Source organism: Periplaneta americana, chromosome 4 (genome assembly GCF_040183065.1).
Source record: "Periplaneta americana isolate PAMFEO1 chromosome 4, P.americana_PAMFEO1_priV1, whole genome shotgun sequence".
Classification (NCBI taxonomy): Eukaryota; Metazoa; Arthropoda; class Insecta; order Blattodea; family Blattidae; genus Periplaneta; species Periplaneta americana.
This window is the reverse complement of record NC_091120.1, coordinates 6,202,026-6,213,764: the sequence shown is the minus strand read 5'-3', so window position 1 is coordinate 6,213,764 and position 11,739 is coordinate 6,202,026. Positions and strand designations below refer to the sequence as shown.

At 35.2% G+C, this 11,739-nt stretch overlaps 1 protein-coding gene across 1 annotated transcript in view; it reads left to right on the top strand.

The window, feature by feature from the left end:
- The first annotated feature begins 9,370 nt into the window (after nucleotides 1–9,370).
- Nucleotides 9,371–11,739, top strand: part of LOC138698774 (uncharacterized) — a 29,288-nt gene continuing 26,919 nt past the window's right edge. Inside the window, exon 1 of the mRNA XM_069824997.1 lies at nucleotides 9,371–9,398. Within this exon, the coding sequence (XP_069681098.1) occupies nucleotides 9,371–9,398 (28 nt within the window). The remainder of the gene's footprint in view (nucleotides 9,399–11,739) is intronic.

Below are 11,739 nucleotides of genomic sequence, written 5' to 3'. Positions count from 1 at the left end.
CCGTCTACACGTTGAATATAATATCCAATAGACGTCATTCTATAGATATTCGTTCCTGAAGTAATTAAACTACACACGTGAAATGTGAAAATTGACAGCATAGATTAACAGTTCCACTCAACGATGGGAATGTATTTTAATTTCGAAACACGTGCACTTGAACCGACTTGGGGTATGAAGGTGCCGAGAGCAGAGAGTGCTTTATTATATTGCCTCAACTGACTGCGTATAAAAACTTTCGTCTTTGCGACTTTCTGTCTCATTTTTAGACAAGTTATTTACGATCAGTGTTGCCATATATAGGGATTTATCCCTCAACGTACAGATTTTTCACATGAAAAGGATTGGCACAGATACGTAGGTGACATACTAATACTAATCAAAGGAAACAAAAGACAGATCCAAAACCTACATCAACACATAAACAAAATACACCCAAAGCTACACTACACATTAGAAACTGAAAACAACAAATCAATAAATTCTCTAGACATCACAATAACATAGCACAAGAAAGCGGATACAACCCTAACATAATAGACAATATAATACGTAAGATAAAACATAATCACAAAAAAACATAAGAATACAACACAAACACAAGAACACAAAAAATACATCACACTAACATACGAAAACAAAAACACACACAAAATTACAACCTCATTCAAGAAATTAAATTACAAAATCGCATACAGAACAAATAACACTCTACAAAAACATCTCAACACACAAACAACACAAACAAACAAATACAACCACACAGGCGTATCAAACTGAAATGTAACACCTGCAATAACTTCTACATAGGACAGACAGGCAGATCATTTCAAACACATCACAGCCATAACAAAATTACAAAACACCTTCACATATGCAGAACACATCACAAACGCTAACCACACCCACAGAGACATCAACACAGACATGGAAATAATACACATCCAACCAAAAAACCAGAAACTAAACACACTAGAACAATATGAAATATACAGACACACAAAAACACACCCCAACGAAATTCTCAACACACAACTCAACTTCAAAACACATACACTCTTTGACTCTACACTATACCACACGAACACACCCTAACAGGAAACAAAATAAGAGACGCCAAGACCAACAACGACCAGTTCTGAGGATGACCCGTAAATAGGTCGAAACATGTAAACAAGGTACGTTAAAATTTAACACAAGAAAGTCTTATCATAGTGTACATATTTCGAAGTGATACAGTGTTAAAAGTTGTTTAATCAAGAAGTATAGTTTTAGTTTATCCCTACAGAAAGGATAGGCATTTAACCTAAAATTCGAGGTTTACTTACAACTTATGAACGATTATTTACTCTTATTAAAACGGAGCATACTGAGAAATTTCAAGCCCCGTGATGTAGATGTCTCAAGTGGGGAAAACGGGAGAACCCCGAGAAAAACCTCAACTGAGACCTTGTCCACCAGAAGTGTCCTGGATTTTTCATTGAAAAATTCCGGACCTAACCAGACTCGAACCCCGACCGCCTGCGTGAAAGGCTACTTCATGAATATAGCCTAAGGAAAAGATGTGTGTCATTCAATGACACTGTTTTTTAACATCTATTTGCCTAAAGTCGGAGATACATAATGGAGAAGCGATTGGCTATTGAGTGTCGCTAATTGCTGGGCCTCATTAGCTATGCCTGGGCTTTAATTGGGTGGCGTATTAATTCGTTAGCTACGTGCCTCCTGGCACACGCGACTCAGGCATTATCTTCAACGAAAACGTTAATAATAATAACCGACCAAGTCCACAGCAGTGACGTCGGCGGACTAAAGCGAAGTTTTGCATGGCCGATCCTCATTTTTTATTAGTCACTATTACTACTAGCTACCCCTGTTCCCGCGCACTGCATTAAGAGCAGCAGTGGGATAAGACCATATTTACTTTTTTTTAACGTCTCCTGTTCTACTTTAATAATGGAAGTTTGTAAGATAGAATCAAGTACATTAATCTGGCGTGAAGCTTTTTATGTAGGTTTGATTGAATACAGGTAGGGTACCAGGTTTTCAGAATACCAATAAAGGAAAAGTGTATAATAGTTTGAGAGAACTCCATATGTATACCATGCCATATTATTGCCATAGTTTCGTACCTACCTGAAACCACTCATACTGAATTGTGAATTAGTAGCTTATTATACTATTGTAATTTTATTGGTTTGGGTTTATATTTAAAACAATTGCAATGGTTTTATGGTACTAAATTATCCAATAACATTATTGATATTTATTTATTTATTTTATTTAGGCCTATTTATTTATTTATTTTATTTAGGCCTATTTATTTATTTACTTTATCTATCTATCTATCTATCTATCTATCTATCTATCTATCTATCTATCTATCTATCTATCTATCTATCTATCTATCTATCTATCTATCTATCTATCTATCTATCTATCTATCTATCTATCTATCTATCTATCTATCTATCTATCTATCTATCTATCTATCTATCTATCTATCTATCTATCTATCTATCTATCTATCTATCTATCTATCTATCTATCTATCTATCTATCTCTGTCTGTCTGTCTGTCTGTCTGTCTGCCTGCCTGCCTGCCTGCCTGCCTGCCTGCCTGCCTGCCTGCCTGTCTGTCTGTCTGTCTGTCTGTCTATCTGTCTAATCTATCTATCTATCTATCTATCTATCTATCTATCTATCTATCTATCTATCTATCTATCTATCTATCTATCTATCTATCTATCTATCTATCTATCTATCTATCTATCTATCTATCTATCTATCTATCTATCTATCTATCTATCTATCTATCTATCTATCTATCTATCTATCTATCTATCTATCTATCTATCTATCTATCTATCTATCTATCTATCTATCTATCTATCTATCTATCTATCTATCTATCTATCTATCTATCTATCTATCTATCTATCTATCTATCTATCTATCTATCTATCTATCTATCTATCTATCTATCTATCTATCTATCTATCTATCTATCTATCTATCTATCTATCTATCTATCTATCTATCTATCTATCTATCTATCTATCTATCTATCTATCTATCTATCTATCTATCTATCTATCTATCTATCTATCTATCTATCTATCTATCTATCTATCTCTGTCTGTCTGTCTATTTATTTATTTATTTATTTAATCTGTCGGAGTTAAGGGAACCAGATAGTGTTTAGGTGTCAAAACTCCGATTTTTTATTTTGTGTTTAAAAAAAGTACAAAACTTGCTCTTTAAAACAATAAACAATAAATAGCCTCTTGAAATTTAACGGTGCATGTAATTCATACATACTTCTTTTTTTTTTTAATGCAGTTTTCCATAAGTTGACATTTTTCATACTGAAGTGCATTTTTTTCGGAAACTACTTAATCAATTTACATAAAATTTTTACAGTATTTTTGCAGCCTGTATTCTACTTATAAGACCTACGGTTTAAGAATATCACACACATAACACGAGATAAAAAAATATGTGCATTGAAAAAGTTGCAAAAAATGTTAAACAATTTCAATATTTTTCTCTTTCACTAGGGGTGAAATATTGAATTAAATATTGCTTTAAAATTTACAGTACACATTACTAGATAGTTAAAAAAAATTCAAGGCATATGAGTGAAAATTGTAGCAAATAATGTGCACCTGAAGAATAATGTACACTTAGCAAATTGGGAAAACAGGTTATCAGTTAAGACCCTTCTTTTGCACTTGCATACGAAACTAATTAGTTGTCTTTTATACCACTGAATTCAGAATGATTGATTGTATGAGCATGAAAATTGTTATTCTAATCTGAGAACTAAAAGCCTAGAAATATTGCCCAGTTCCCTTAAGGCCATGAGCCCTTCTCTACCACACCACCATAATACAAATAGCAAATAGAGAAATACAGAGAGAAGAAGTAAATAAGAAATAGAAATAAAATTACAGATACAAATACAAAACACACAATGCAAAAAGAATGAAAGAGAAAAAATATATATACACATATATACTAGTAACAAGATAAGGTCACAATGGGCATAAAAGGTACTAATAGAGTAGGGTAAAGTTGCCTAATTCTGAGGTGCTACTAATTCCGTGATACATTTTTTTTTCACTGAATGTCACTGGCTTGGGTATCTTGCTAGGAAGTTCACCGATGTCTCAAAAGTAGGTGAAGTAGAAAGAAAGTATACGTTCCTTTCAGTTTAGATTCAAACTCATACTTGAACTATATTTCTTACAATAAACATAATTGTTTTATTAATAAAATTACAACTGGGTAACATCCGAAAAGCAAAAACTGAAACATGAACATATCTGTCCAAAATAAAATTCCATGTTCACTGACGCATTTTTTACAAAACATACGTTGAAAATGCTTGCCATTATTTTCCATACAACATTCATTCACGTAGATTCTTACCTGCAGTTTATAGATTACTTAGTCTACTAGTAGTTACACAAAAACACTATATCCATTTTCAGTGGCTTGTTTTGTAGCGTACTGTATCTGCTAATTTTCTGACTTCATTTTCAATTTCTTGTTTCTCTTTCTATTTCATTTCTTTATCTTTCCACTCTTTTCTAATTTCGCGACTGCATTTACGCCTTTCTTTTCTGGCATCTTTCTTCTCTCTGATACTTCGTTTCCAGTCTTTCGTCATCTCCCCGACCTTTTACCTTTTCGAATATTTACATTTCTCGCTTTTCTTTCTCACATCTTTTTTCTATTTTGCTATATTTTAGTCATAAAACATTGAATATGGCCTTACTTATAATGTAGGGGAGAGTAGCTATGCACTATTGAAGAGAATCGTTTTAGCTGCAGAACTACTTTCGCCAAAATGGTTTAAATAAAGTGAGATTATTGGAAATTGCACATGCTTAGTCCCCGCTGATCTGGGTCGCACTCGTTTCCCCGCCGTAACGTAACAAATCGGAACTGTATTTGCTGGCCACCCGTCAAATCGGAAAGAGGATTGCTATTTCGGTGCAGGGTTGCAATTACATGACGTATCCCACGGGGCCCAGGGGCTTACCTTGTTCTGTAAAACGGGCGTGTTGCAAATCGACAGCTATGCTTTGTCCATTCAGACATGGATTTTCAACATTGCGTGTGTTGATAGCGGCCGTGTGGGAGTAAAAAGCTACGTAGACAAGCTGGAGTCTTCAATTGATGAGCCACGCCTTCGTATTCATGTTTGTCTCTCATTATACAGGGTGGAGAGGGACCGAAACACCAAAATTTAAGAGGTGATTCTACGTGTTAAATATAACCAAAACATTTATTACAGTTTTCCTTCAATGAAACACCGTTAAGCAGGAAAACAATAGCATTTCTCCAGTGTTTGCAGCGCTCTGTTGTGGTAATGGCCCGAGAGAAATAGCTGATTGCTATACAAGCAGATAGGTAAAAATAATCTGAACAGTTAATGTCTTGAATCTTTTTTTACGAATTAAACTGTTTAGACAATGATTATGTATGTATGTATTTATTCACACTGCAAATGGGTGTATACACGGTGGCAGTGGTAACTAATTACACTCAATAATGACAATAATAATAAACACAACTAATAAAAAACAATAATTAATAATAATAATGATAAAATAATAATATTTATAAAATAATAATAATAATAATAATAATAATAATAATAATAATAATAATAATAATAATAATAATAACAAGGAGCATCCTAAATTAAATGAAGCATGGTCACTTAAAATAACATTTAAAGTAAATCTAATTTCTATCTTTATGCTAAGTTCGAACTAAGACCCACGAGTGTGACAGGTTCATACCTGCACAAGTACCTTTCGGCACTACACTTATTTCGCTGTCAACTCACTCACTGCACTGATTCTACCTGATTTCACTAACACTTCTAACCATTTCACTGTTTAAATACTTTGCACAGCCACTTCACTGACACCAACACACTTCACTTACACAATAGACTTCACTGACACTACACACTTCACTGACACAACACACTTCCTCACCACTGATAGAACACTTCAAATAACAAGATATCAATTACACCCTTTAAGTAGTGTGTATAATACACTACCGTCTATTAGTAAAGTCCTTAAGCCTATTTTTAAATACATTTTTGGTTGTTGGTAAAGCCTTTAGTAAGTATGTCTCGTGACGAGAATATTGTACGAAATGGAAATATAAAAATTGGAAATTTATCTTTTGAAGAGGTAGAGAATTTCAAATATCTTGGAGCAACAGTAACAAATATAAATGACACTAGGGAGGAAATTAAACACAGAATAAATATGGGAAATTCGGTTGAGAAGCTTTTATCATCCAGTCTGCTGTCAAAAAATCTGAAAGTTAGAGTTTATAAAACAATTATATTACCGGTTGTTCTTTATGGTTGTGAAACTTGGACTCTTACTTTGAGAGAGGAACATAGGTTAAGGTTGTTTGAGAATAAGGTTCTTAGGAAAATATTTAGGGCTAAGAGGGATGAAGTTACAGGAGAATGGAGAAAGTTACACAACACAGAACTGCACGTATTGTATTCTTCACCTGACATAATTAGGAACATTAAATCCAGACGTTTGAGATGGGCAGGGCATGTAGCACGTATGGGCGAATCCAGAAATACATATAGAGTGTTAGTTGGGAGGCCGGAGGGAAAAAGACCTTTAGGGAGGCCGAGACGTATATGGGAAGATAATATTAAAATGGATTTGAGGGAGGTGGGATATGATGATAGAGAATGGATTAATCTTGCTCAGGATAGGGACCAATGGCGGGCTTATGTGAGGGCGGCAATGAACCTCCGGGTTCCTTAAAAGCCAGTAAGTAAGTAAACTTCTCAGACATGAATTTAAATTGAATAATTTCCCTGTCCTCTCTTTCCGACTTAGGGGTCCCACATCGTGACTGCGTGGGTCCATCTTGCCTGGTGTAATCTTGCTCTTTATTTATTGCAAATAATATCATTTTGTTATCTACAAATTTAATTGAATCCAAACACGCATCATCAGTGGATATCTGTAACATGTTTTATGTTTATTTATATTTCTTAAATCGAGAAAAAATAATAATTAAGTCTTAAATATTTCTTCCTATACGTAGTTACTCAGAAGCTGTGCATCTCTTCCTTGCCTGTGCGATGTGGTGTCACTTAGGCCGCTGTTGCACTGGTCCGCTCGCGTGCCTCGGCTCTACGTGTCGGTATCCTTCCAGCCGTTATTAATAATATTTACAGCGACTCGGTTCCCTCATTGTTTTCTGTACGTGTAATTGATATGTTGGCTTCACTTTTTATTTGTTTAACGTTCAAATCACGGAATAACTACCATTGCGGTAATGCGAGCAGAAAGCGTGTGTCACGGAACTGTTGAGAGCTGCTTCTTCCGCGGAGACAAAATGTTGAGCAATGCTGCAATTATTCACAACCCTGATGACCCCACAAACTTCAACATACCTATGCTAATATTTTAGTTTGTTCTATTTCTCCACTTCTTTCTTTCTTTCTTTCTTTCTTTCTTTCTTTCTTTCTTTCTTTCTTTCTTTCTTTCTTTCTTTCTTCCATTCTATTTTTCTCCATTTCTTTCTTTTATCCTGTAGGCCTGTTTATTTCCTTGCTTCTTCGTTTTTGTATTATTTTTATTTTTTCCTTCTTTCATTTCCTTCACTTATGCTATCTGCCCTTTTTTGTTTTGTGCAACATTTCGTTTATTTTATTTTACTTTCCAATAATTTCTCTTTCTCTTACTACTACTTCTATGCATTTATTTATTTGTTTTTTGTTTGATTATTTGTTTGTTTATTTATTTATTCACTCATACTTACGTACTCTGTCGTTTCATTGGATATGCACGAGTTACGTATTTGTCTATTTATTGAAGTACAGGGACATCATTTTATTTTTACTAACATTTTTAATATTAACCTGCCTATATCTTTGGATTAAAGCTCTAGAACCGGAAACACCGCTTGCTCCCCCTTCCAAGACTGGAGATTGATGATACTGGCGTAAAAAACAAATCACTTTACTAGGTATAGGAGGGAAGAAAAGTAGTTCATCCATTTATGTAAACTAGGAAATATCGCAATTTTGAGTTTGATAATTTTCATTAGGTTTTTATTTAATCAAAATACAGTATTCTATTAACACTTAGTGTTTTTATTTACGAATTGAGCTATCATTCGGACGTATTCATTATGCAGTGTATATTGTACTGTTACAGCACATTAGCGTACAATATAGAGAATGAAGTTAAATTGAAAAATAATAGTCATAATATGGATATTTAAACACATTTTTGAAAATGGTGGCCGTTCATTTCGATATAGGCTTCAGTTCTTTTGTGCATATTATCACACTATAGACTATTGTACCTAATTCCAATTACCAGTTTCGTCCTTCGTACGAGTAACTCATGTTGAAATAATTCTATACCTACTCTATAAAAGAGTACCTTACGTACTGTAAATTAAGTTTTCACTTCTGCCCTATCCGAAAAGATAAATTACTCAGACATGCTATCTACTGTCCGTCCAAGTGGTTATGTCGTAGGGTCGTAGAAAGGGAGGAAATCACGTGACAGTTAATTACTTAACTAAGCCCTTTTATTTAAGTTATTTTAAACAATTGTGTGGTTATTATATTACGTAGACGTCCAATTCCTAACAGAAATTAATGTTCTCAGAAAAGAGCTAAGACAGCTCAGCCACTAGCCTTTACAGAGAGGCGAATAGAAGCAGGTGGGGGAAACCGGGATGCGACGTAGGCAAATGGACGACAGTACCTGTGCGAAAATGATTCAATATTGAAAGCTCTTTCGTCACTGGAAAACGCGAACATAATTTTGGAACGTACTATGACCGTAAGGCTACTATGACTGTATATGCGATCTTGGATCTGTGTGGAGGACGGTTGAACTTCATTAGTAGAAGGGTTGGGAGTGAAGTACATTAAAAAATTCAGGTACAATAAAAATTGAAGTAAAAATAAAATGATGTCACTGTATTTATTTATTTGTTTTTTCTTTGATTAATTGTTTATTTACTCGCACTTACGTACTCTGTCGTTTCATTGGTTATGCATGAGTTACGTATTTGTCTAATTATTGAAGTAAAAATTATTTAGACTCGGTACGAGTCGAACGCTGTGAAACAAAATTCTGTGACGGACGTTTTAAGAAGGCTTTGCATGTTGTTGCAGTATGGAGTGTAGCCTATAGGCCTATAAACTTATTGATGTTTGTGATTTTCCTCCAATTTAGACAGATTAATGTATAGGCCTAAGCTACTGGAAAGTGTTTCTTTTGTGTAGTGTTATTAACATTATACAGTGGAAATCAACGAGTGAAATTACACTCGCAGAGAATATGCCGCAATCAGGTACTGAACGAACAGGTACGTCGGTCATTTAGAAAAAAAATCACAGTTTACCATCCATAGTTTTCTGCCTATGTCTACACCACAATCATCTTAATGTTGTCTATCATCTGATATCTTCTTCAGCCCCGAACTCTTCTCCCATTCACCATTCCTTCCAGTGCATCCTTCAGTAGGCAGTTTCTTATCAACCAGTGACACAGCCAATTTCTTTTTCTCTTCTTGTTCAGTTTCAGCATCATTCTTTCTTCATCCACTCTTTTCAACACAGCTTCGTTTCTTATTCTATCTGTCCATTTAAGAAGCTTCATTCTTCTCCATATCTACATTTCAAATGCTTCCAGTCGTTTCTCTTCATTCGTCCTAATGTCCATATTTCTGAACCGTACAATAAATACCAAACTCCACACAAAGCATTTCACTAGTCTCTTCCTTAGTTCTTTTTCAGCAGAAGATACTCCTTTTTATTACCAGCTTCCATTGCCATTGCTGTCCTCGTTTTGACTTCCTGGCACTATCTCATGTTACTGCTAATAGTACACCCCAAGTATCTGAAGCTGTCCACTTGCTCTACTGCCTCATTTAGAATTCGTACGTTTACTTTCTTTAGTTTTTTCCGATAACCACGATCTTTTTATTTGCATTTATCTTCATCCCATACTGCTCACAGATGCCATTTGGAATCCAGTAGCATCCCTTAGTATCAAAATAATAAAAATAACATAAAAGTATCCATGAAATATTTAAGAAGCAGTTTATAAGCAATCAATTTCGTTTTTTACTTTATTTTTAGTATCTTGTTTTAGCGATTATAAACCAATTGATTCATTTTTTAATTCTATAGGCTGTTGAGTAGATAGGTTTGGAAGTAAATCCCGAAAAGACTAAGTATACGATTATGTCTTGTGACGAGAATATTGTACGAAATGGAAATATAAAAATTGGAAATTTATCTTTTGAAGAGGTGGAAAAATTCAAATACCTGGGAGCAACAGTAACAAATATAAATGATACTCGGGAGAAAATTAAACACAGAATAAATATTGGAAATGCCTGTTATTATTCGGTTGAGAAGCTTTTATCATCCAGTCTGCTGTCAAAAAATCTGAAAGTTACAATTTATAAAACAGTTATATTACCGGTTGTTCTGTATGGTTGTGAAACTTGGATCTCACTTTGAGAGAGGAACATAGGTTAAGGTTGTTTGAGAATAAGGTGCTTAGGAAAATATTTGGGGCTAAGAGGGATGAAGTTACAGGAGAATGGAGGAAGTTACACAACGCAGAACTGCACGCATTGTATTCTTCACCTGACATAATTAAGAACATTAAATCCAGACGTTTGAGATGGGCAGGGCATGTAGCACGTATGGGCGAATCCAGAAATGCATATAGAGTGTTGGTTGGGAGACCGGAGGGAAAAAGACCTTTGGGGAGGCCGAGATGTAGATGGGAGGATAATATTAAAATGGATTTGAGGGAGGTGGGATATGATAAACGAGACTGGATTGGTCTTGCTCAGGATAGGGACCTATGGCGGGCTTATGTGAGGGCGGCAATGAACCTCCGGGTTCCTTAAAAGTCAGTGAGTAAGTAAGTATAGGCTATTGAGTATTAAAGTGTTAAATTCAACCCTAATTTATCTTTTCTCATTGTATGAACATTTAAAATATTAAGGCCTACTACACATTTATAGGTTGAGAGGTTTCCCTTCTGCCTCGTGCAGAAACTACACGTTTTATTTCTTCTTTTTTATCTCATTGTTCCTATTAGTTGGCGTATTTGTCTATTTCATTTATATTTTATTTTCTAGTCGCTCCAGATTGTTCATCTTGCTCTCTCTTTGTGATTCGCTTTACTCGGCACATGCAGTTTATCCCTGACTTCTTTATCGCGTCACCAAGTGCCCCAGTGCTCTGAATAGGGATATTTCCACTCACTCCGATAAAATCAACTGTGACGTCCAGATATCGATCGAACAATTGTGTCGTTGACGCCTCTCCATGCTGCATCTGCCCTCAGCAGTCACGGGTCATGTCCGTCTGCATACTTTGTCGCCGTGCTAATTCGGTGCAGACGGGTCGCGGATTCGCTGACCACCAGATAACGTCGCGTGGATAGCTACACTTGATTGATCATCGGAGACCTACTCTGTCAACAGCTGCTTCGGCTAAAAAGACTTCTCTCGCCGCTTAGTAGGCCTACATGTCTGCCTGATTCTCTCCAAAGAAACCGATATTCACTCCGTAATTCTTATTGTGAGGTCTCCAGTGAACAGAACGACTGTGGAATGGAGTAGGATTGTTCCACTATTATTTATTCATTTACTCATTCATTTATTTACTTAGTTTCTCATTTAT